Source organism: Myotis myotis, unplaced genomic scaffold, assembly GCF_014108235.1.
Source record: "Myotis myotis isolate mMyoMyo1 unplaced genomic scaffold, mMyoMyo1.p scaffold_m19_p_28, whole genome shotgun sequence".
NCBI lineage: Eukaryota > Metazoa > Chordata > Mammalia > Chiroptera > Vespertilionidae > Myotis > Myotis myotis.
The window spans coordinates 1077266-1103063 of record NW_023416333.1 but is presented as its reverse complement, the minus strand read 5'-3'; the positions used below and the strand labels follow the sequence as shown (position 1 = coordinate 1103063).

Below are 25798 nucleotides of genomic sequence, written 5' to 3'. Positions count from 1 at the left end.
GGTCCCTTCTTGCCCTGCTTCTCCTTCCAGGAAGAGTTCCCACTTGTGCCTGGCAGTGGCTTACTCGTGAGCGTGTCCCCTTCCCTGTCACACACATGATCTCATTGCATTCTGGTGATGGCACTGTGAGTCAGGGAGGGGAGGCCCCTTTGTCAAGATGGAGAAACAAGGCAGGAGGAGTTCACAGCCAGCCGGGCCATCACAGCTAGTTCAGAGTCCCCACTCTCTCCGTGCTCACTTAGCCGGTGCCTCTGCCTCTCCGAGCCTCTTCGCACAGTGCGGGAAGGGGGTGTCAGTCGTGCTTACCTTCCTGCATCCAGAGGATCACATGAGGTCCCACTGGAGGCTCCGAGGAAACTCATGCCCCTCTCCTAGCTTCCGGTGGCTGCTGGCAATTCTTGACATTCCTTGGTTTGTGGGCGCATCTTCCTCCGTCTTCACCTGGCCTTTCCCTCTCTGTGTCTCTGTGTCTTCTTTTCTAAGGGTTTAGGCCTCTGCAGAGAAAACCTGCTCTTCTGTGTATCTCCTTTACTCCTTTACTCTCACACACTTCCACTCAACACTTCTGACACCAGTTGCAGGGGGAGTTCCCCACACCCAGCAACTCTCCGTGTCACCAGCTGGGAGCCCTGCTATTCATACTCAGTTCAGTTCAATTCAGTTCTGACACTGACCAGTTAGATCACACAGGCTAAGGGCTCAGTCCCATGAGACTGCCCCCCACACATACACACTTGAGACGCCAATGGCAAGTCCTCAGGTTATCCACAACTTTTGCCCGACATGGCTACAAATTAGAGGTTCCCTGACACCCTCCTTGGGTTTGATGATTGGCTAGAACAGCACACCGATCTCAGGGAAACACATTTACCAGTGTCTTCTGTGGTCAAGGATGCAGATGAACGGTCACATGCAAAGGTACATAGGCCCGAGGTCTGGAAGGCCCAGAGTGTGGGAGCTTCTGTCCCTGTGGAGTTGGGGTGTTGTCTCCCTTCCGGTGCTTGGATGTGTTCACCCACTCGGAAGCTCCCCAAAACCCCTCCTATTGGGGATTTATATGGAGGCTTCGTTGTGTAGGCATGATCATTAACTCAGTCTCCATCCCTCTCTGGAGAATGCAGAGTGTGGCTGAGAGGTCCAAGGTTCTGCTTATGGCTTGGTCTTTCTGGTGACCAGTCCCCATCCACAGTCACCTCATTAGAACAAAAGGCGCACCAATCACTCAGGAAATTACCAGGCTTTAGGGGCTCCATGCCAGGAGCTGGGGGATAGGTTTCTCTTATTTCACAAGGGCTCCCTGTCTTCACACTCACAGCTACACGGGCCAGCACTGGGACATGTCTTTCTGGGGCCACTATTCAGCCTGTTACACTAGTGGTATTGTTACTACTGCACAGCCAGTCCTGTTTTTATAGCAATGTTGTTACAGTGCTGTTTATTCTGTTATCATCACTGTCAGCCCACAGTCCTGGGTTTCATTCCTTGCTCCGTGCCATCTGAGCTGGGTGATCCTTCGAAGGTACTTGCTCCCCGAGCCCATTTCCACTCTGTAGAATTGAGCTCATAATCCTCTGACCCCAGGGTGATTGTGAGAGTTAAAAGACTGAATGTGGGAGCGCAGAGTAAGTGCACTGTGGCGTGGCTGCTGCTGTTACAGTGTGATGTGTAGTGTGCTCAGCAGTGCCCAGTGCAAGAGGGGACGAAAGCGGAGGCCTGTGGGGTGGGGGTGAGGCCAGGTGGGGTTTTACACAGAAATGGAAAGGGCTGCTGAGCGGGCATCACCTCAGTAAGACCCCAAAGCTGCTTTGCTGAGGGGTTGCTCCCATGCTAACTTCATGACTGAAGGTCACAGAGGCACTTGGTAGGTGTTTGCCAAGTCATTATTTGATGTCTTCACACACACTTAGTTTCAGGTGCTGTCGGACTCTCTTACAGCTGGGCTTGCTCACATTCTCCCCTTCTTTTCTTGTTCTCAATAGCTTCGCCTCAACAGCATCAAGAAGCTGTCCACCATCGCCTTGGCCCTCGGGGTAGAGAGGACCCGCAGTGAGCTTCTGCCCTTCCTGACAGGTAACCACGTGCACTTCTGGCTCATGTGGAGTGGGGGCTGTCAGGGTGGTGCCTGCTGGGTAAGGGGCCTTGCTGTGGATTTAACAGGTCGTTTGTGTCTGCCCTCTGCTAGACATGGATGCACAGGGACTGTGAGGAGAAGTGCAGTCCTTCTCTGAAGGAATGATCTGGGATGTTAGGGGTAGGGATTGGGGACAGGGGTCTGGAGACAGGTGTAGGCTGGTATGAATTGCAGCTCCCACCATTAGAAGCTGAGTGACTTAGACTAGTTACTTCACTCTCTGTGTAGTGTTTTATGTTATTACTAATCCTCACCGGAGCATATTTTCCATTGATTTTTTTAGAGAGCGTGGAAAGGAGGGGGAGAGAGAGAAACATGGATGTGAGAAAAACACATCGATTGGTTGCCCCCTGCATGCGCCCTGACTGGGGTCTGGGGCCTGCAACCAAGGTATGTGCCCTAGACCATAATCAAACCTGAGACCCTTTAGTCCAAGGACTGTCGATCTATCCACTGAGCCTGTGGCTTGGGCTCTCTGTAGTTTTTATGTGTAAAATGGGGATGAGCATATAATAATAATAGTAATAATAATCGCTAATACTTATTGTATGCCTGCCACATACCAGGCACTGTGCTAAATAAACCCTTTCTTGAGAGGATTGAGTTCATTCACCTAGAGTCCCCAGACCGGCGCCTGTGCTCAGTAAATGTAAGTCACCATCACTATCTGAGTTAATGCCACGGCAACGCCTGGTAGGTAAGATTGCCTCTATTTTTTGGATGAGGAAACTGAGGCATGATAAGATGATCTGTTTGCCCAAGGTCACACAGGAGCTGACTCGGAATGTTATCTAGCCATGCTGGCTCCAAACTCACATGGTTAATGCAGCAGGGTCCCAACTACCTGGGTTCAAATGCAAGCTCTATATCACTTCTAGCTGACGGACCTCAGGCGATGTATTTCACATCTGCCTGCCTCCAATTCTTCCTGTGTGAAGTGCGCATGATAGCATAACCTGACAGGACGATGAAATAGATACCGGGTAACGGTACCCAGCATGTGCTAAGTGCTGCTTAAATGTGAATGAGTAGCCTGTCCTGAGCACTCCTGTCAGCAAAGGTGTAGGCACAGCCCTTAGGACAATGTCTGACACCAATCACTAGTAAATCCTCTCTTCCCGTGATTCCCATGACAACTCTATACTAATTAAAACCACAACTAAAGCCTCAGTTCCACGGTCAGCATCTGCACATGTGACGCAGAGGAGATGGCCCCGAACCAGGTGGCTTGCTCTGATGAACTGTTGGAGAGACTTGAGAGCTTTGGAATGCTGAGACAGGGACAACCTCTGAGGCTGCAGGGGACAAGGGGTGTGGCACAGAGTATAACAAGGGGTTAAATAGTTGCAGAGAGAGAAAGAGTTGGAGAGACCTGGGTTTGAAACACAGCGGTGCCACCAACCTCCAGCCTGCTGGATAAACCTGGGGGAGCCACTCCACCTGCCTGCCCAGTTCCCTCACCTGTAAGAGCCAGACCTAACTCAGGGTTGTTGGGAGGATGAAGTGCTGCTGGTAATTCTGTAATAGGCCATGGGGAAGGCAGCCCAGGGAGGGAAACCGGCAGGAGGAAACAGCAAATGGAGGCAGGCTGGGACCTGGGGATTCACCTGGGACAGGCAGAGTGGCAGGTGGGTGATGGTGGGTTGGAATTTGTTGGCCTTGGGTGCCAGGTAGCAGTTTGGGTTTAATCCAGTAGATGAAGGCAGGGCAGCCATTATAGATAGTTGGTGGAGGGTGGGGCATGAGATGGACAAAAATAAACCTAGCGGGCAGGCAGAATTGTATTGAGGGGCGGGATGGGTGAAAGAAGGCCAGAGGCAGGACGTCAACTTGGGAGACAGCAACTAAGAGCAGAGATGCCGGGCTAGGCTGTCTGCGTTCAGTCCTTGCCTCAGTGGGCTTCATTGCCTCATCTGTAAAATGGAAATAATCGTCAGACAGATGGGGGCCATTGTGAAGGTTCAGGGAGTTTAATGTATGTGTTATCTTTATTATATTGTAGAGTCACATAATTTAAGAGAAAGGTTTCTTTGGGCTGCTGTAATCCCAAATGACATCAGATTTTCTTTACTTTGGGCTTCAAAAGATTGCCAAATGTTCAAAATAGTAAATGGCAGATACACTGTCTTTCGGAAAAGCTCATACTGTTTCAGACAGAAAAGGTAAAAGCCCTGAGCTTCCACCTACAGAACGTTCAGAATCGACATTATGAGGGGGAAATTACCACCTAATGTCCCCGCTGTGTTAAAGAGACCAGTGTTGGTAAATTTTGGCCTTAATTTGTGAGACATGGGTTGATTGCACGGAGAGTCAAGTCACATGCGAGTTTGTCATGGAGCTGCACAGTAACCTGTCACTTAAAGACTCGGACTCCTGTAACACTAGTGAAAATATGCTCAGAAATCCCAGGTTTGCCCTGAAAGCACTCCCTGGTTTTGTTGCAAAGACCTAGGAATGCAGGTTCCCTGAGACAGAGGAGAGTAGCTTGACATCTGCCTTTAGGCCTAACATTTCAAGTACAGAAAAGAGGAGGAGCCCCACAAGATGGGGGCAATGATGACACCATGAGAGGGTTGTGGTAAAGAGGTGACCCAGAGCTGGAACCCACCACTTCCACTCCCACCCCATTGTCCAGAGTATAGTTACGTGTCCATGCCACCTGCAGGGGAGCCTGGGAAATGTAGTCTGGCTGGATTGCCATAGGCCTGGCTTAACCTCAGGAAGTTAAGATGCTAGCATAGATGCTAAGGATGCAGCAGTTCCCACCTCAGGGAAGATAGGGTGGAGCTGGAAGAGAATGGCTTTCAGGTTTAGCATCCGGACAGAGCATTTTCTTTTTATAAGACTTTATTTAAAAAATATATTTTTATTGATTTCAGAGAGGAAGGGAGAGGGAGGTAAACATCAATGATGAGAATCATCAATGGCTGCCTCCTGCATGCCCTCCATTGGGGATCAAGCCCGCAACCCGGGCATGTGCCCTGTCATCCAACCCAGGCCTGTGCCTTGATCCCGTGCCAGCCCAGGTGGAGGTGGGGGCAGTGAGTGCCTATAGTTTGAGAAGCAGCATGAGGCTGCATGTTCCCAGTTTGGCTTCTTAAGGGGCTGGAGTCAGAGTTCGGATGGGACTGGAACAGAGTCTCTTTTGGTCCCACAGACACCATCTACGATGAGGATGAGGTCCTCTTGGCCCTGGCGGAACAGCTGGGAACCTTCACCACACTGGTTGGAGGCCCGGAGTATGTGCACTGCCTGCTGGTGAGTCTGGAGGCGGGGAAGTGCTCTTGCCTTCCCCTTGGGGTTCAGGGAGGGGAGAATATAGGAGGTGATTGGGAGTCATCTCACAGTAGATGGGCTTTGGGCATTTAATTTAATCCAACAAGTTGGGGCTTTGGGTTAGGAGTCAGGCTAGCTTCTACCACTGATTTACTGTGTGACTTTTAAAAATTACTTGACCTCTCTGTGCTATCCTTTGCTTATTTCTAAATGGAAGTCATTAACACCTATCTTTATAATTGAGCCTTAGCACAGTACTAGGCACGTAGTACTACTAACAGGTGTTAGCTGCCATTGTCATGATGCCATGTGTTATGTGGTCATGTCCACCCTTTGGGATAGGGAGAGTTTCCTTTTTATAGATGAGCCCAGAGGTTGGGCGTCTTGTGCAAAGTCGCACGGCTAGTACATGGCAGAGGTGGGATTCCAGGTATGTCCATTTGAGTCTCCCCCAGGCCCCTACCCCACTGCCTGCCAGTCTGACCCTGTGCTTGGTGGTGGCCAGGGACATAGAGAAGGGTCAGATACTAACATTGACTGCTATTTGGGAGAAGAGAAGGGAGGACCCCCATTGGCCTCTGGAAGGTACTCCAGTCTGTGATCTGGGAAGAAAACACCTCAGAGGTGGCCCAGGCCCTTGGTTTCTCTCTGTTCCTCAGACCCCTGGGCCATGGCGTTCCTCCCAGTAATTCTGTATTTCATTGCTTTGAAACACGTATTTCATTGCTTCGAAACACGTATTTCATTGCTTCTAAACACATATTTCATTGTTTCTAAACACGTATTTCATACTAGTCCTCTGCACTTGATGGTGTCTTACTTACTGTCAGCAGCCTTCCTTTTAGTGGTGTATAACATAACGTGCTTCTTAAAATTGTTGGTATGTTGGATTTCAGCAAATGTGATAGGTTGTTTTTTCCCAAACAGCATTAAGTCAGGAGGTGTGATGATTGCCCTTCAGTGCTGGTATCTGAGCTTTCATCTGTGTGTACACAGAAAATTATATGTGAATGGGATTGTTTGCATTTTACATAGAACAGGGCTGCCATGAGGAATGGGCGGTCCGAGGACCAGCCTGAAAGGGGGTGGCCCTTGAACGCCATGAAGCTCTCTGCAGCCCTGGCCTTCGTCAGTTTTTCTGAGGAGAGAATGCATAGCTTTCAGCAGCTTCTCAGAGGACTTGAGCAGAGAACACTGCTGAGATCACCAGGGCTCCAGATAGGGGAGGGACTCAGGCTTTCTGGGAGCCAGCACTGGAACCCGGGGTCCTTCCCCAGCCAGGTCAGGGTCTTCCCACAGAGCAGTCTCAGTGAGGTGAACCCCAGTCATCACATGCTTCCTTCTGGGGATCAGTCACATGTGATCTCTGGGACTGTCCAGCACAGACATTCTGAGGCCCTCCGGGAGCCTAGAGGGAGTCGGGTCAGAGTGGCTGACGCTCACTCAATGCCCGTGATTATTGTTCCAAGTGCCTGAGGCACAGTGACCCATCACTTCTCACAGTGATGGGACATGCTCCATCCAGTTCACAGATGAGAAACTGAGGCATAGACTGATTTGAGTGAATTGCCCTTGCCTCTTAACCATGACCTCTCCTTTGTACTATTCTCAGAGGGCCTGGTTGCTTTACAGGCTGCTCAGAGCTGAGAAAGAGGGAAGCTGGAGCCCTTAGAATCCAGAGGAGGCACCTAACCCAGTTTAGATGGATGGAGGAGTGGTCAGGGAAGGCCTCTTGGAGGAGGAGGAGGCATTAACCTGGATTTTGACAAGTTATGAAAAAAGGAGAAATGGCTATTGTGCAATTTGTTCATTCCACACACATGAGCAAGGCAGTGGGAACCCAGAGTGGCGTCAGGCCCCACTCGCCCGCGGTCTCACAGTGGTGAAAGGGAAGTAATTTCACAGGGACTCATGCAGCTGCAGCGCCAGGATTGTTTCTGTTGTCAGCAGCTCCTAACCTTGTTGGAATGGTGGATCCCTTTGAGAGTCTGGACCCTCTCAGGAGACAACAGATGATTTTAGGAGGTTCAGGCCTCGCCCCTCCCTCCCAGGCTTGGTCTCAGTTTGAGAACCTCACCCTCTGTTGTTTACAGCCAGGCCCCATGGCACTGGGTCTTCATTGTGCCAAAGCATCACTTGGCGTTTGCTGATCTTGCACCTTCCTAGACCCCGCCCTGGAGTGATTCCTCAGGTGTGCGCTGGGGGAGGCCTCCTGGGTGCCCCCACTGTGGGTGGTCCGGGCACAGCTCTGTAAGAACCTGTCCCTGTAGTCACCCACGGGGGCATAAATCCATGACACCCAGCTTCGGTCCCCAGGCCTCTGTTATAAGGACAGATCACTTCAGTCACTCGGTAAACACTGACTGGGTGCCATCTGTGTGCCAGTCCCTGCAGTAGCCCAGTGACATCACCCTCCCACCTCATCTTCGCACCTTGGCGTGAGCCGGCCCTGAATCCAGCCTGTGAGAGAGCAGGACCTACGACAAAGGCCTCACACTGGGGGTCCCCAGGCCAGCACAGCATTAGGTTTTCCTCTTGAATCATTGCCAACCTTCTGTAAATGAGATTTTCAAAAACTTTGATTATTTTTCAAATGTTTTATTGTGGTAAAATATGCATGAATTTTTACAATTTTAACCATTTTTAAGTGTACAGTGCTGTGTGCATGCACATTGTAGGCAGCCATCACCCCCATCCGTCTCCAGATCGCCTTCCCAAACTGAAACTCAGTACTCATTAATCAGTAACCCCCCAGGACCCCTGTCCCCCAGTCCCCTCTCCACACCCCTGCACTCAGAAACCACCACTCTACCCTCTGGGTCTACAGGAATCCTACAATACCTGGTCGTCTTCTACTCGCTGATTTCATTTAGGATAGTGTCTTCAAGACCCATCCATGTTGTAGCACGTGTTAGATGAAATTTTTTTCACACTTAAAACCTTGCCCTTTTGGCCACTTTTGGAAAACCAGTGGCCAGTGGGTAAAGCTGTGTCCCCCCTGTGGTGACAATGATGAGCTGGGAAGCAGCTGTCCTCCCTGGGCTACATGCCACGGTCTGCTCTCTCTGTCGCCCCATCTGTCACCTGTGTTCAGTGCCTCATTCTCTTACCTGTCTGGGCCCTGGCAGTATTATCCTTTGTGATTTCTTCCTACCTTCTTCTTTTTTTTTCTTTAATCCTCACTGGGGGATATTCTCTTCCATTGATTTCTAGAGAGAGGTGGGGGGGTGGGGAAGAGGGGAGAAGGAGAAACATCCATTTGAGAGAGATACATTGATTGGCTGCCTCCCGCAAGATCCCCCACTTTAAACCTGCAACCCAGATCCCAGACAGGGGACCACATGGGCCATTGCTCTAACCACTGAGCTACCAGCCAGGGCTCTTTCTGCCGCCTTATACCTGTAAGGCCACACTGGTCTTCAGACTACAAACCTCCAAGCCTTTATTTGAACAAAAGAATATAGATTGAGTCTCCTTCATTACTGATTACAGTGGGGCCTTGACTTACGAGTGTCCCGACTAACGAGTTTTTCGAGATACGAGCCGTCTCTCGGCCGATTTTTTGCTTTGAGTTGCGAGTTAAAATTCGGGTTACGAGCCAGCTTCAGATACCCCACCGCTAGTGGGCGCAGCGAACATCACAGTGAACGCCACAACATCAGCCCAGCATCACGTGTCTCATTCGTTCACTTTTTGATTTGACATACGAGTAATTTGAGTTATGAGCTCCGTCACGGAACGAATTAAACTCATAAGTCAAAGCCCCACTGTACTGAGTTCCTGCCCTGTGCTAGGAGCTCTGCTGGGCTCTGGGTACACAAAGGTGAGCAATCAGGTGTCCCTCCAGGCCTCACCCTGACAAACCAGTGAACAGTCACAGCCCCAGGTCCCCCACTAACATGAGCTCCTAATGCAGTCGCCTGTCAGAGACCACAGCTGTGCTTTTCAACCCCCCAGGCCCTGCAGCAGGTAGCCTGGGTGAGAGGCTCTTACTGGGCTGTCAGCTCAGGTCCCTCTTTCAAATGAAGACAGAAACAGGACCTGCTCCCAGGAGTCAGTGTGTTAGAACCACCCTCCTCCCCCGAGCTGGTGACGGTGGCCTCCTTGGGTCACCTAGTGTGTAGAGTTCCCGTCACTGTCACGAGGATTGTTGCACTCTGAGGCGCTAGTGGCAGTGGTGGCCCTCTCCTCAGAAAGTGGTGTGCAGTTTTGAGGTTCATGGACCACCCCACTGAAGCTCCCTGAAGGACCCCTAAATGAGGTCTGCATAAAGGCTGGGATGGGGTGATCACAGGTTTCTGGTTAGAAATGAACCCACAGAGGGGCTCAGGGTGGGGGCTCCAGGGCTGGGGGTGGTGGGAAGGGAGCATCTCGTGACCTCGTGTTCTGTGCCACAGCCACCCCTGGAGTCGCTGGCCACAGTGGAGGAGACGGTGGTGCGGGACAAGGCAGTGGAGTCCTTGCGGGCCATCTCGCACGAGCACTCGCCCTCCGACCTGGAGGCCCACTTCGTGCCGCTGGTGAAGCGGCTGGCGGGTGGCGACTGGTTCACCTCCCGCACCTCGGCCTGCGGCCTCTTCTCCGTCTGCTACCCCCGTGTGTCCAGCGCCGTCAAGGCAGAACTTCGACAGTGAGTCCCAGCTGTGGCCCCTGAAGCTCAGCCTCCCCTCCGCCTGGTCCGCTTCTCTCAAGCCCCAGCCCCTTGAGGCCTCCCAAGTCCCAAACACCCCTGAGCTCTCCCAGCCCTTGTCTTCCCCCCCTCGGAGAAGCTGTTCACCAAGGGCACTACCTCTTGCTCAATTAGGAAATATAGATAATGACAGTTCCTTCCTCCCCTTGCTTCTTGCAAGGAAAGGATTACCGCATATAAAGTGCTCAGCAGAATCTGGCATATAAAAACATGGACAAGTGACCCGTGATGCTATCTGAGGCCTGCCCCGGTCCAGACCCTTGGCAGCCTCCTCTACTCTCCACCGCTGGTCCTGATGCCCCAGGAAATTCCTTGCAGGGAGGGACTTGCCTTTGGGAAGAATGAATGAACATGGTTTTAATTGGACGAGAACTTGCCCCTCCCTCTGAACTTCTGTCCACCCACCATTCCCCACACACTTTTTGAGCAGCAAGCCCAGGCCCTGAGCCCTTACTTACCCAGAGTATTGGTGGACAGCTGCCCACATGTGCTTAGAGATGTGTGTTCCGCCCCCTTCGCCTCCAAGAGGAGCAGTCACTGCTGGAAAGTAAAACCTTTGAGTGGCCCAGACCAGCATCTCAGCTGCACAGTTTTATGTGGTCGTAATATAACCGGCACCTACCGTCCTCTACAGATTTATGTGCAGACAGATAGGCTGCCACGTGCTCACACAGGGGAACTCATTTAAACCCCACAGTGCCCTTCACTGTCAGCTCCTTGTACAGGGCAGGGAAGACACAGAGAGGCATCATCACTTGCCCAAGGTCACCAGGCAAAGCCAGGACCTGCGTGGCTGCAGTCTGCTGGCTCCTCTGCCATGCTGCCTGCTGCCTGAGGTCTCAGGGACTCCTCCTGAGCCCCATCCCATCCCGACCCCCAGGTACTTCCGGAACCTGTGCTCAGATGACACCCCCATGGTGCGGCGGGCCGCAGCCTCCAAGCTGGGGGAGTTCGCCAAGGTGCTGGAGCTGGACAACGTCAAGAGTGAGATCATCCCCATGTTCTCCAACCTGGCCTCTGACGAGCAGGTGGGTTCTGCTCCCGGCCCCTCCCTGCTCCCTCTGGCAGACCCTGCAGCAGGAGGTGAATCCAGTGCTAACGGGGCCTCTGCTGCCCTCTCCCCGCCCCTATCCTCTCTCCAGGACTCGGTGCGGCTGCTGGCCGTGGAGGCATGTGTGAACATCGCCCAGCTCCTGCCCCAGGAGGACCTGGAGGCCCTGGTGATGCCCACCCTGCGCCAGGCTGCTGAGGACAAGTCGTGGCGCGTCCGATACATGGTGGCTGACAAGTTCACAGAGGTAGGTGAGGGACTGTTGACACGTAGGAAACAGGCTCTCGGAGGCTAAGGGCTGGGGCATGTACAGGAGTTGGGTTTTCTTTTATTGCAGTGGAATCATGGGGTGTTTGAGCTGTGGGAGCTGTGATCATCTTATTGGACCTCACTTCATGTGCCAACCTGGTTGGTTGATAGTGGCAGCTGGAAGCGCCATGGGGAGAAGGGCTCTGAGGGTCAGGTTCTGTGGGAAAGAGGCCCTAGGAGCAGAGAAGGGTAGCACGTGTCCATTCCTGACTTGATCCAACTTTCTCTCCTTGGACAAAAGGGATGACATAGCCTGAATGAGTTTGCTGGGGCTTCCATCACAAAGCACCACACACTGCCCTGGCCAGTTTGGCTCAGTGGATAGAGCATCAGCCTGCAGACTGAAGGGTCCCAGGTTTGATTCTGGTCAAGGGCACATGCCCAGGTTGCAGACTAGATTCCCAGTAGGGGGCATGCAGGAGGCAGTCAATCAGTAATTCTCTCTCATCATTGATGTTTCTATGTCTCTCTCCCTCTCCCTTCCTCTCTGAAATCAATAAAAACATATTAAAAAAAAAAAAAGATGAGCTCAAAAATGAAAAATAAAACAGTGAATAAAAGTTTCAAAACAAAACAAAGCACCACATGCTGAGTGTTCTGTTTCCTCACAGTTCAGGAGGCTACAGTTCTGAAGTCAAGGCGTCAGCCGGGTAGTTCTCTGAGATTTCTCTCCTTGGCTGCAGATGGCCATTTCCTCCTGTGTCCTCACATGGTCGTCCCTCTGTGCATGTCTGTGACCTAATCTCCCCTTCTTGTAAGGACTCTAGTCATTTTGGAGTAGAGCCCATCCTATTGACCTCACTGCACTTTAACTTACTCTTCAAATACATTCACATTCTGAGGTCCTGGAGGGTTAAGATATCAACATGTGAATCTTGGTCGGGGGCACGGGTTAGCTCATCATACCGCCCAACAGCTTGACTGGTCAGAGTGACACCACCAGGCAAACAGAACAGGGACAAGATCCCACGCCTCTGACTCCCAGGACAGTGCTCTTCCCACGGGACCTGAATTTGCTGAGTCACCAACAGTGTCGGGCACTAGGGATCCGTGACTCAAGCACATGCCCATCCACCAAGGAGCAGGCAGTCTGAAGGGGAAGGTCCAGTTGAATTTCATAGTCACGTGTCACAGGTGTCGGGCCAACAGGAATGTGGGGGGTGGGTGCTGAGGAGAGGAGGTGGTGCCACAGCTGGTTCTAGAACATGAGTGGGTGAGAGCTGAGACGGAAGGGCGGCAAATGCAAAGGGCCTGTGGAGGCCAGAGCAAATGCACCAGGAACCATCAGGGCCAGCTTTAGGGGAGGCCCTTCAGGGAGAAAACTGGAGAGATGGGCACATCCGAGCAGAGAGGCCTCGGTGCCTCTGCCCTGTGTCTCCCTCTTCCTGTAAGTATTTCCCCTGGTGTTTGCTGGGAGGACTCGGAGCCTGAGGATCTTTCCCAGGACTGCCGGTTTTCCCTGTGAAAATGTTAGCACAGCATGGCTGTGGGATTGTGGCTGCTGGGAGCCACAGCACCACTGTGGAAGAGGCTCCTTCTGTACCTTGGCTACTGGACAGCACGATGGTCCACACTGGGGTTAGATAAAAGCTCAGCTTTGTGAGAGCAGGGCACACAATAGACACTCAGTAAATGTCCATTATGTGAATACAAGGGTAGCATTGGGGCCTTCAAGGCCTTCACTTGTTTGTTCCCTTCTGAGCCTCGAATCACCCTGATTTCTTCCAGGTCTTCAAGACCTAGCTTTGCAGAAGAACCCTGGTGCTGGGGGACAGGCAGGGCCCAGTATGCCTTCTTCCCCCGTAATTACAAACGTGCCACTGGTAACGAATCTTGAAAAAAAGAAAGAGAAAAAAAAAAAAAAAGAAAAAAAGAAAGAGGCCTTCGCCAGTGTTTCTTGGTTGGGTATCATCTCACTGAGAGGTCGCTGATTCAATTGCAAGTCAGGATACATGCCTGGATTGAAGGCTCCATTCCCAGGAGGGGGGCGTGGATTGATGGTTCTCATCAATGTTTCTCTCTCTCCCTCTAAAACCAATAAAAACATACTTTTAAAAAAATACATAAACAGCGAGAGCTGCTATAGCCTCAGAATATTTTGGATTAAGTAACAGAAACCCAACCCAAGTTGCCTGAGCAGTATGGAGGTCCCTTTTATTATTTTTTCACATGGATTGCTACTACCATGCAGTAGGTACCCTTGTGGTCTTCATTTTGCTTTTGAGATACAAAGTAACTTGTTCAAGTGCACACAGTTGTTAAGTAAGAGTAAGAATTTGAGCCAGACAGTTGGTGACCACTGCCCTACCCAGCCTGACTCCCCCCCCATTGAGGAAACCACAGCTCAAAGGCTCAGAAATTTGCCCGTGGTCACCCAGTGGTGCGGGGATTAGAACTTGGCAGTGACTCTAAGAATCATATTCTTGCCCCTAGTTCTGCTGCCTTTAACTTTGATTTTGGTCTCATTTGTCCAGAGCACTTGTCAAGCCTTCTCACTTTGCCCCACCTTCCCTTCCTGCAGCTCCAGAAAGCCGTGGGGCCGGAGATCACCAAGACAGACTTGGTCCCTGCCTTCCAGAACCTGATGAAAGACTGTGAGGCCGAGGTGAGGGCCGCAGCCTCCCACAAGGTCAAAGGTTGGTGCTGGCGACCAGAACACAGCAAGTGGGTGGGTGTCCATGGTGCTGGAGGTAAAACCAGGACATAGGTCTCACCTCCCCTTTCTCCCTCCCCCGTCCACAGAATTCTGTGAAAATCTCTCAGCTGACTGTCGGGAGAATGTGATCATGACCCAGATCTTGCCCTGCATCAAGGTAACGGGGAATAGAGCAGACAGAGCTTACCAAAAAGAAGGGGTGGGGGTGGGGCTTTAGGGACAGCCAGATGCAAACTGAGTTCCCAGCCCTCTGGACTGGGCCACCTAGGGTTTGAAGTACTTGGAGACCCCGAGGGGAGGCAAAATAATTCCCCTGGAAGCCTGAGCTGTCCCCCGCTCCAGAGTGACAAGGGGGAAGGAGGCTGCGTTCAGGCTTTGTAGGATTTGGAGTTACTTGGCCACTAACCCCGTGGCTGTCCCTTCCTTCTCCCTCCCAGGAGCTGGTGTCAGATGCCAACCAACACGTCAAATCGGCCCTGGCCTCAGTCATCATGGGCCTCTCTCCCATCCTGGGCAAAGACAACACCATCGAGCACCTCCTGCCCCTCTTCCTGGCTCAGCTGAAGGATGAGGTGAGGGCACCAGACAGGCTCTGGAACTTGTGGGTTTGCAGAGGTGACCAGGGAGTCAGCTGTTTTCCCAGATTGGCCAGGAATCTCCTAGAATCTCAACAGACACCAGATCTCTGATGAGTTGAATGTTTCTGGCCATGATGGGCTGTGCAGTCATTTGTCCATTTATTAGGCAGTTATCTTTCATGCCCTTACTCTGGGCTCGTCCTTTTCCTGGGCATTGAGAGCACCAAAAAAATAGTAATACTTTTTTTAAAATATGTTTTTATTTTTATTTTTTAATGCTTTTATTTTTTAGAGAGGGAAAGGGAAAGGGAGAGAGAGATAGAAACATTGATGAGAGAGAAACATTGATCAGCTGCCTCCTGCACACCCCCTGCTGGTGATGGAGCCTACAGTCCTGGCACATGCCCTGATTGGGAATTGAACCCGTGACTTCTTGGTGCTCAACCACTAAGCTACACTGGCTTCAGGGGTGGGCAAACTTTTTGACTCGAGGGCCACAATGGGTTCTTAAACTGGACCGGAGGGCCGGAACAAAAGCATGGATGGAGTGTTTGTGTGAACTAATATAAATTCAAAGTAAACATCATTACATAAAAGGGTACAGTCTTTTATTTCAATAGTTTTATTCATTTCAAACAGGCCGGATCCGGCCCGCGGGCCGTAGTTTGCCCACGGCTGGGATAGACACTAAGACAGTTTGATCCTTAGAGACCTTCAGCAGGCCAGTCCTTGGGAATGTGCCAGGCTATGTGCCTTTTCTTATAAGTTGCTTCACATACTTTATGAAACATAGGTGGGGGTCTGTATATATATGTATTATAAATCAGTGCTCATAATACTGGTAGACCACAGGAGTTCAAAAATATTTCGTTATTCCATTATTCATTCTTTCAGCAGAAATGTATTGGACACCTGCTATGGGCCAGAGACTATGTTGGGTACTGGAGAGAGGAGGATGAATGAGACATGTTCCTTATGGAGCTCAAAGGCTAGCAGAGACAATAAAAGTAATAGAAATGGTCATGATAGCCAGGCTGGTGTGGCTCATTGGTTAATCATTAACTTGTGAACCAGGAGATCATGGTTCAATTTCTGTTCAGGGCATATGCTTGGATAGCGGGCTTGATCCCCTACTGGTGTGTAGGAGGCAGCCAATCAATGATTCTCTCTTATCCTTGGTGTTTCTATCTCTTTGTCTCCCTCCCCTCCTCTCTGAAATCAATAAAAATGTATTAAGAAAAAAAAGAAATGGTCATGATAAGCCCCCACGTGTCAAGCCCTTTGTGGACCAGACACTGTGGAGGCACTAGAATAGCCTCCCCCTATTCAATGTTTCCATATCACAGGTCGATATCCAGAAAGGTTAAGTCAAAGTGCCAAAGTGCTCCTAGCTAGCAAACAGCAGAGGGGGCGTTATTGCATATCTATTTTTTCCAGGGTTTCATATTTTTGCATTATGATTTCCTACAAATCCTTCAAACTGTCTGAACATTTTTTAAAAAATGTTTTTATTGATTTCAGACAGAGAAAGGGAGAGGGACAGATAAAAACATCAATGATGAGAGAGAATCATTGATCGGCTGGCTATCTCCTGCACACCCCATACTGGGGGTCGAGCCCGCAACCCAGGCATGTGCCCTGACCAAGAATTGAACCATGACCTCCCGGTTCATAGGTCGATGCTCAACCACTGAGCCAAGCCAGCTGGGCTGTCTGAACATTTCTTGTGCTGCTATTCTGAGATTTGAAAAGCTGCTTTGAAAAAAATAATTAATTTTTTAAAAAGGAAAAGCTGCTTTCACCTAATCCTCGTTGCTTGCTTCTCATGTGCTTTTAATGTGTCCCCAGGGCCCAGAGCTGGCCTGGGCAGTCATGGGTCCTCAGGAGATGTCTGTCATACAGAGTTGGTGCAGTTCAGCATTTTCCCGCTGTCCTGGCTCACCATGCGCAGTGCATTCCCTCAGACCCCTCCTGTCCCCTCCTCAGTGTCCAGAGGTGCGGCTGAACATCATTTCCAACCTGGACTGCGTGAACGAGGTGATCGGCATCCGGCAGCTGTCCCAGTCCCTGCTCCCCGCCATCGTGGAACTGGCTGAGGATGCCAAGTGGCGGGTGCGGCTGGCCATCATTGAGTACATGCCCCTGCTGGCTGGACAGCTGGTGAGTGAGCGGCGGGGCCAGGCTTTAGTGCCGGTGCTGTGTGACTCGCTGTGACCGGAAACTGCAGGCTGTGAGGACTGTGGGGAGTGGGAGGAATAGAATGGGATGAGGAAGAGAAGGGAAAGGAGCCCCTCAGGTGAAGCTGTCTGGGGGTGGGGATAGTTCCTTGGGGGTTTGCTGGAAACTACCCAGTCTTCCCTCCATCCCTTACCTCCTTTTCTCCTGCAGGGGGTGGAGTTTTTTGATGAGAAACTCAACTCCTTGTGCATGGCCTGGCTCGTGGATCACGGTGAGTAGCTCCAGTGGCTGGAGGAGGGTGGGGCTCCAGATGGTGGCAGATTGGCTGGGGCCGGTGCAGGCCGTGGGAGGCTGGAGTCACTCTCCCGTCATCAGAGGCTCCTCAGTGGTGGACCAATTCCCTTGCTTTTTAGAATCCTGGAGAAGTGAAGGGTGCGAGGGGGACATAGCACATTTCCTAGGGGCTGTCTGGTGTAGTGGGAAGTCCCAGGGCCACCGAGCATACAGCCCTGGGTTTGACTTTCACCTCCTGGCTTTTGAAGCTTAAGCAAGTCACCTACCACGTTCCTTCTGTGAGACCAGGGACTTCTCATCCAGTGGTTTAGGGCATTGCTCATTGTTCTCACTAAGACTGGTGAAAATAAAAGTTTGTCTGTATCAGCCACCATTCCAAGTACTACGTGTTTAAATCCTTTGCCTGGGCTCAGCAATTCTTTTTGTTTTTAATATGTTTTTATTGATTTCAGAAATAGGAAGGGAGAGGGATATAGAGAGAGAAATATCAATGATGATAGAGAATCACCAATTGGCTGCCTACCTCGGGCCCCCTACTGGGGATCAAGCCTGTAGCCCAGGCATGTGCCTGACCAGGAATCAAACCATGACCTCCTGGTTCATGGGTCAGTGCTCAAGCACTGAGTCACACCGGTCGGGAATGGGTACATCACTTCTTGCAGCCCATTGGCCCATCTGTAAAATGAGGCCAATAATGGAACCTGTGTCTGGGGGCTGTTGAGAGGCACTGCAGGCAAAGCAAAGCCCACATTTAGCCCATACTGAGCCCTTTCATCCTCTTGGAGCTATTGGGTCCCCTGCAGCCTGAGCCCTAGGGGCTGCTCAGGTGGCAATAGTGAGCATGGCTGTTACCTGCATCAGTCCTTCACCGCCTGAAGCCTGCCCTCTCCCTCTCGCCCTCCTGCAGTCTATGCCATCCGCGAGGCGGCCACCAGCAACCTGAAGAAGCTGGTGGAGAAGTTCGGGAAGGAGTGGGCCCATGCCACGATCATCCCTAAGGTCTTGGCCATGTCTGGGGATCCCAACTACCTGCACCGCATGACCACACTCTTCTGTATCAATGTGAGCACTCCCACCTGCCCACCGGCCTGCCCCTGGGAACCAGATGTATCTGGGAGAGGGAGGACGGAGGGTCCTCAAGGGAGACACCCGGTACCTTACTCATCAGGCTGTGCCGACAACCCGGCTGTACACGCAAAAGGCTCAGAACAGTTATGTTGTACAGAGCAAGTGCCCCTTTCTAGTCATATCAGTAAACCATACACGTAGCTAGAAATGAAAGGATAACATTTAAAAGCTATTATAACTATGTGTTCAGATCATTTCTATTCATGCCTCACCTTGGAGACCCCTGAACTAAGGAAGGGATCCGGGGGTTAGTAATCAAGGCCCATTCCCAGAGGATGAAGGGAAGTCTGAGGATGCGAGATGGTCCGGGACACCTCGCCTGAGAGTTTCCAGGGCAGGGAGACAGTGGTGTTAGGAGGGTGTTAGGGGACATGGGGGCTTCAGGAGAAAAACTGTCCCCAGAGTGGGTAACTGGGCTTAGAGTCCCCATGTTGTTCAGCTTTACCCTCAGGCCTGGTGGTCACCAAGGTGGCCTGGTCAGAGGAAGGAGGAAATGAAAGTTAGCCATGAACTTTGGATAATCACCCCTCTGCTACTCACTGACCCCCAGGTGCTGTCTGAGGTCTGTGGGCAGGACATCACCACCAAGCACATGCTGCCCACAGTGCTGCGGATGGCTGGGGACCCTGTCGCCAATGTCCGCTTCAACGTGGCCAAGTCCCTGCAGAAGATAGGGCCCATCCTGGACAACAGGTGAGGCCTGGACCGACCCTTACACTCCAGCAGCACAAGTTCCGGTCATCTTCATTGTTGACCCTCAACCACTGACTCACTGTGACACTGCTGTAATGAAAAAGTGAGGTGTTGGCAGAATATTCAAAAAGCCAGGGGATAGGTTCAAGGGCACAGGAAAAGACCTGTGTGTCTGTCTTGTCACTGCAGTTTAGGGGGGAAACAGGTGTTCTCCATAGATGGCTGGGTCAGTTTGGTATGCACGTGGGGGGCAAAAACCTCCCACTTGATGCCGAAACCGGTTTGGCTCAGTGGATAGAGCGTTGGCCTGCGGACTGAAAGGTCCCAGGTTCGATTCCGGTCAAGGGCATGTACCTGGGTTGCGGGCATATCCCCGGTAGGAGATATGCAGGAGGCAGCTGATCAATGTTTCTCTCTCATCGATGTTTCTAACTCTCTCTCTCCCTTCCTCTCTGTAAAAAATCAATAAAGTATATTTAAAAAAAAAAAAAACCTCCCACTTGAGGGCATAAAAAATTAGCGCCCTAGCCAGTTTGGCTCAGTGGATAGAGCGTCTGCCTGCAGACCGAAGGGTCCCAGGTTTGATTCTGGTCAAGGTCATGTACCTCGGCTGCAGGCTTCTCCCAGGCCCGGGCCCTGGTTGGAGCTTCTGCAGGAGGCGACCAATTAATGTGCTTCTCTCATATTGATATTTCTCTCTGCCTTTCCTTCTCTCTTCCACTCTCTCAAAATCAATGGAAAAATATCCTTGGGTGAGGATTAAAAAAAAAAAAAAGGAGAGATAACAGATCAGAACCAGAAAGTTAAAAAAAAGAAAGATCTGCCCACCTGGTGTGGCTCAGTGGTTGAGCATTTACCCATGCACCAAGAGGTCGCTGGTTCAATTTCCAGATCCCCAGCTTGTAGGCCCAGTCCCCAGGAGGAGTGTGTAGGAAGTAGTGATCAATGTTCATCAAAATTTCTCTCTCTCTCCCTCTCCCTTTCTCTCTAAAATCAATAAAAATATTAAAATAATAATGATAAAGATCCTAGGAGAAAGTGTCAGGAAATATTTTCAAGACTTACAGTAGGCACGTATTTTTTAAATAGCTCACCAAAAAAAACACATTAATAATTGGCCTTCAGTAAAAAAGGAATTTCATTGAGAGGATATTGTGAGAGTAAGATAGCAAGCCACTGACTAGGAGAATGTATTTGTACTACATATTTCTGACAGGACACTTTATCCTGTTCTGCAACTCAACATGACAAAGAAAACTCAAGAAAGAGATGGGCAGAAAAGAACTTGAGCAGGTCTTATAAAAAGAGAACTCCAAACAGCCAGTGCGCATAAGAGCAGATGCTCAACATCACAGGCCATCAGGAAAATGCAAAGGAAAACCCACCCCCGAATGGCTAAGCTTTAACAAGCTCAGAGTCATTGGTGTTGGTAGATGGGCTGCGGTTCTCTTCTGCATTGCAGGCGGGGCTGTAAATGGGAACAATCTCTGAAAATTGGTGGATTCTAGTGAAGGTTCACCCCTAGGAGCTGGCACGTCCACTCCATGTTTATTTCGAACAGAGGTGTATTTGTGGTAGCTTTACTCCTGTTGCTGCTCATCAACAGTACAGTGGGCGAATTGTTCTTTATTCACACGAGGAAGACTATTCAGCAATGAAAAGAAACTCCTGCTATACTTGACAACGTAGCAGACTCTCACGACTCACGCCATTTTGTTGAGTGAGAAGCCAGACCCAAGAAAATGTATCCTACAATTCCCTTTATATCAAGTTCACCATAGATAAAACAGATCTCGGTGCCAGCAGTGAGAATATGTGGCAGAGGAGAGGAGTTGTCACCTCAGAGGGGACACACACGATGCCTGCCTCTCCAGTGTCTTTCTCTGCATTTGCTCCAGGACAAAACCTCACACCTTTAGTGCCCGTCTGAAGTCTACCTTTATTTCCCACCAAGGTGGACTCTCAGTGCCGACGGATTCCCCGGGCCCCTCACAGCAGAGCAGATGCCTCCCCTGGGCTCCTGGAGGGCCAAGTGCTTCCCTTGAGGGCCTGGCCCTTCCACTGTTCCTTATCATCAGTTGGCTGTGTCCCCCTCCTGGGCAAGCGTCAAGAGTGTTGGATTTACCTCTGCTCACATCTCATCCCTAGTAGGTCTCAGTACATAGGTTAAATAAATGAAGGACACCCATCTCTCAACCCCCAGAGCCTTGTGGGTTCTGTGATCCTCTGTCCCACTTGCCCAGACTGTCTGACCACCCTGTGCCTGTTCTGGGCCCTAAAGACTTCTTAATTCCCATGTTTGCCTGTGTTTGTGGGCACCTCTTGCCTGGGCCTCTGCCCCCCTTGTGCCCCCTCCCTGCCTGGCTCACCCGTTCCCATGTGTCCCCCCTGTCCTTCCAGCACGCTGCAGAGTGAGGTCAAGCCCATACTAGAGAAGCTGACCCAGGACCAGGATGTGGACGTCAAGTACTTTGCCCAGGAGGCCCTGAGTGGTAAGGCTTTGAGGACTTGGGGATCCCAGTGGGAGGGTCGTGTACAGGGAAGCACCTAGGCCTGGGGGCAGCGGCTCCTGGCAGGGGGAGATGCAGGAGCACTTGTGGGCAGGGGGCTTATTGTGGTTCTGACTCCCGCCTTTTCCTATTTCCCCAGTTCTGTCTCTCGCCTGATGCTGGAAGAGGAGCCAACGCCGGCCTCTGGTGTCCACCCCCTCCACCAAGTTCCTTCCTTGGGAGCCAGTGGGGGGCCTCTGGCTGTCACTCCCTGTGCATGGTCTAACCCCAGGCCCCTAACCCAGCACGGTTCCTCCTCTCCCCAGCCTGGGAATCCGACTTCTCACTGTCCACCTCCCGAGGAGCTGGGGGAGCACAAGGTGGGACAGGGCAGCAACCCTGGGAGGAAGGGGCAGCCACTCCCTCCTCGGAGGAAGAGAGGTGAGCATCCCAGGTCACTGGTTCCTGCTGCTGTCATAGGGACCCCCTGCCCAGTCTACTTCTCCACCTTCCTTCCTCCCCTCCAGTGGTTATTTGTGTCAACTGTGCCGTTTTTATTTTATTCCTTTCTTTTTCCCTTTTCACAGAGAAATAAAGATACAGAAATAGCTGGTCCTCTGGTCTTAGTCACTAACATGGGGGTGCGGGGGGCTCCATGTCAGGGCCTGGTCTCTTCCCTTCCCTCCGGGAAAGTCCTAATTACTGGACATGGGGTTTCTGTGGGGAGTGCAGCTGGCCGTGGACTAGAGGGTCCACGAGGTGTTGCTGGCCAGCAGAGTCCTGTGGTCAGTTAGGTATCGCAGACTTTGGCGGAGTATGTGGTGGTTAAGAGCAGGTGCCTTGGAACCAGACTGCCTGGGTCTAAATCCCAAGTTCTTTCAATTAATAGCTGCGTAACCGTGAGTAGGTTACCCAGTCTCTCTGAACTTAGTTTTGTACTTTGTAAAATGGAGATAACTATAATCTAGGGCCGGTTGTGAAGACCAAATGAGTTAATGCGTGCCAAGTGGGTAACAGTGCAGGGCACAGAGAAGCAGGCAGTCGGGGGAGCTATAACCTGCCAGCGAACCTCCTGTGAGCTGGGCCCTGCGCCTGGGAAGGTCTCAGGATAATTGGGGCTGCAACGGAACGCGAAGGGTACTGTGGCAAGACAGAATCAGTTGTCCCTCAATATCCATTCTCCCATTTCTTTACTAATAGAGATGGCTGCCTGGATTTCTGGCATTTTCCCAGGCCTCTTGAAATTTGGTGTGGCATGGTAACTAAATTCTGGCCAATACAAGTGGTATGTGCAGCTTCTAGGAAGTGTTCCTGAGAGAGGAGATACACTCCCCTCCTTACCTCCTCTCTGTGCACTGGAATGTAGACCAGATGGCCAGAGTGGGAGCAGCCGTCTTGGGCCAGGGACTGATCTTAGGAGCATAGGCCAAGCAGGGCAGCAGAACAAGGTAGGACGAGTCTAGGCCCTGATGCTGTTATCACCCACATCAGTATCAGTTACCTGGGAGACTTGAACTATTTCAGTGACTGTCCATTTGGGGTTTCATCACTTGCAGGTCACCTGAATTCTAACTGATGCAGGGACCAAAGAGTCCTGGAGAGAGGAACAAGAGACTTAGTGGATGGCGATGTGTGTAAGGTTTCTCAGAGGGACGTGACACTTGAGTGAATTTTGGCTCAACAGGGTGAAGGGGAAATTGGTATATTGGGTGGCAAAGTGATTTCACCAGCGCAGTCCTTTCATTACTGAGTCCCTATTGTTTGTTAGACCCCATTTGGCCCTGCAGGATGTAGGGTGAAGGAAACCCTATTCCTCCCATTATTGGCTTATTTTATGTTAGTTTCATAAGGGCAAGACCCATGGTTTAAACTAATTGTGTTTAAACAAATGTACCTTTCCTAGAATATAAGTATTTGGAGGACTTGAGTGAGTGAGGAATTCATGAGATTGGGAAGTGGCGGACAACACAACCACTTTCAGCATGATGGTGAATGTTCTAGCTTAGCAGGTAACCTACCAGTAATTGTTGAAGGAACATTCAAATGAATGATCCGTGGTGTTCCAGTTGTATTTTACTGCATAACAATCCATCCTCAAAGCTTAGTGACTGAATTCTGTAGTCCGGGCGTGGCTCAGTTGGAAGGTCCTTGTGCTCCTGGTGGTGTCGCCTGGGGCTGGAATGTTTGAGATGCCATTTTCACTCCCATGGCTGGCACCTGAGCTGAGGCTTGGTACAGCATCTCTCCCCGTGCAGCCTGTCCAGGATGGCCGGACCTCTTTATCTGCTAGCATATATCCTCAGAGCGGTGTCCCAGAGAACACGTCCCTCCTGGAAGTGCTTTTCACACCTCTGCTTGCACCACAAGCCAAAACCAGCCCCAGGGTCAGGCCCGGAGTCAGTGTGGAGGTGCCCACCAAGATGTGAAAAGTTGCAGGCAGGGTTCAGTGGGGCCTGCCTATGTAACAGTCTGCCACACGTGGTGCAGTGACGCGCTTAGAGTTCCATCTTAGCTCTGCTGCTGACAAGCTCAGGGATCAACAGCACAAGGAGATGAGGCTGATTTCAGAGTGGAGTGCAGTCTGGAGCAAGCTGAAGATTTAAACTTTATCCTGGAAGGCAGAAGCAGCCATCGGGTGTTTTGGCAAAGGAGTGACAGCGTCAGAATTGAAAGGGAAGACCTGAGGACAAGAGGCCCGGGAGAATTCTGGTCTCTAAGTTTTGAGCTGGAGGAGGTACGCTGACGTAGAAGGAGGTGGTGGGTAAAAAGGGAAACAGAAGAAAAGATTCCCAAGGAGACAGATTGAAATTCAGTGACAACTGGATTTGGGGAGTGAAAGGAAGGATGCAGTTACCTTGGTAACCAGAATTCAAGTCTTCCCACCCTCACCACTTAACTCCTTCCTGGAAAACATCCTTGGTTCCTGTAAGTTCACATGCTTCAACATCTCCAACCTTTTGGTTGTTACACGAACCTCTGCCTGCAAAACTTTCTCTCTCCACTCTTCAGGGACACAAGTAATTCAGAGAGTGGGGTTAGTGAGAAATGGCCTGGTACAGGTGAGCACAGAGAAGGGTGTAGGGTCCAGATCCCAAAGAGCCTGAAGAGCTTGAACTTGGCTCTGATGGAAAGGGTCCAGTAAGACTTGGCAGACCCTTCAGGGGTCAGACAAAGCCAGAAGACTAAGGAGGCAGCTGGGGCTGTGGCCAAGGAAAGAGGACGGAGAGATTAAAGTGGTAGACTTCATATTACTTCTCCGTTCCAAACCTGCAAGAAGTTACACAAGGAGTGACAAGAAGGAAGGCCCTGCCCCTCCTGTCCTCAGATCTTTTTTTTTTTTTTAAAATACATTTTATTGATTTTCCACGGAGAGGAAGGGAGAAGGCTAGAGAGTTAGAAACATAGATGAGAGAGAAACATCAATCAGCTGTCTCCTGCACACCCCCAACTGGGGATGTGCCTGCAGCCAAGGTACATGCCCTTGACTGGAATCAAACCCGGGACCTTTCAGTCCCCAGGCCGACGCTCTATCCACTGAGCCAAACCGGTCAGGGCACCTGTCCTCACATCTTGCCAAAACATTTGAAACCTCAGCACATGCCTTGTTCTCGGCCCTCCTGTCTGCAGAGAGTCCCCACTTCAAGGCCCGCCCCTCCCCCGCGCCCCCCCCCCCCAATTAGTCCCCTGTACAGCTGTGTTTTCCAGATGGTGGAATAGACCCAGACTGTTTTGGATATGTGGTGTGGGCTCTGACAGACTGACCAGTTGAGAACCCCACAAATCCAGAGGAAAAAAAATACTTTGGTAGCTTGAGAGTCTCCTAGGTCCCAGCCAAAGCTGGCAGTCCAAGCTAGATGAGTGTAGCCGGTCAAGTGAAATGAAGTTAACTAGAAGAGGACGTTCTGCCAAGAAAAGGCGGGGGCCTGCAAGCGGGCCACGTCAGAACAAAGTCTTGCACGCAAGATTTATTGTTCCGAGGCAGAGTTTCCTTGGGTCCATGAGGGCATGGAAAGCTAGGGAGGGTACACTGCTGCAGGTTGAAAGGGACTTTGTATAATATAGGAAATTAATAGTTTACTTGCTTTACTCCCAAATAAAAGCCATGAGAGCCTTGGAGGTTTTGCTACACGCCTGAGCGAGCGGTAGCCCTCTGCTTCTCTTAGCTCAGTCCTGCTTGCCGAACTCATCTCAGCGTCACCGTTCACCTGCAGACCACCTGCAGACCACCTGCAATGAGGAAAAGCAGGGCATGGCTAGCTTAACGGTAGGAAATACAGGTCCCGATCTCTTAGCCATGATGCAAAATGAAGAAATCCCTGGCAGCC

The 25798-nt window shown here is 51.0% G+C and overlaps 1 protein-coding gene across 1 annotated transcript in view; it reads left to right on the top strand.

The window, feature by feature from the left end:
* Positions 1-22088, top strand: part of PPP2R1A (protein phosphatase 2 scaffold subunit Aalpha) — a 29521-nt gene extending 7433 nt beyond the window's left edge. The window contains exons 2-15 of the mRNA XM_036296079.1: positions 1980-2070; positions 5289-5389; positions 9805-10037; positions 10978-11125; positions 11240-11395; positions 13979-14093; positions 14200-14270; positions 14551-14685; positions 16678-16851; positions 17080-17140; positions 18071-18225; positions 18842-18984; positions 21385-21476; positions 21634-22088. Coding sequence (XP_036151972.1) covers positions 1980-2070; positions 5289-5389; positions 9805-10037; positions 10978-11125; positions 11240-11395; positions 13979-14093; positions 14200-14270; positions 14551-14685; positions 16678-16851; positions 17080-17140; positions 18071-18225; positions 18842-18984; positions 21385-21476; positions 21634-21650 — 1692 coding nt within the window. The 3' untranslated portion in view covers positions 21651-22088. The remainder of the gene's footprint in view (positions 1-1979; positions 2071-5288; positions 5390-9804; positions 10038-10977; positions 11126-11239; positions 11396-13978; positions 14094-14199; positions 14271-14550; positions 14686-16677; positions 16852-17079; positions 17141-18070; positions 18226-18841; positions 18985-21384; positions 21477-21633) is intronic.
* The last annotated feature ends 3710 nt before the right edge of the window (positions 22089-25798 follow it).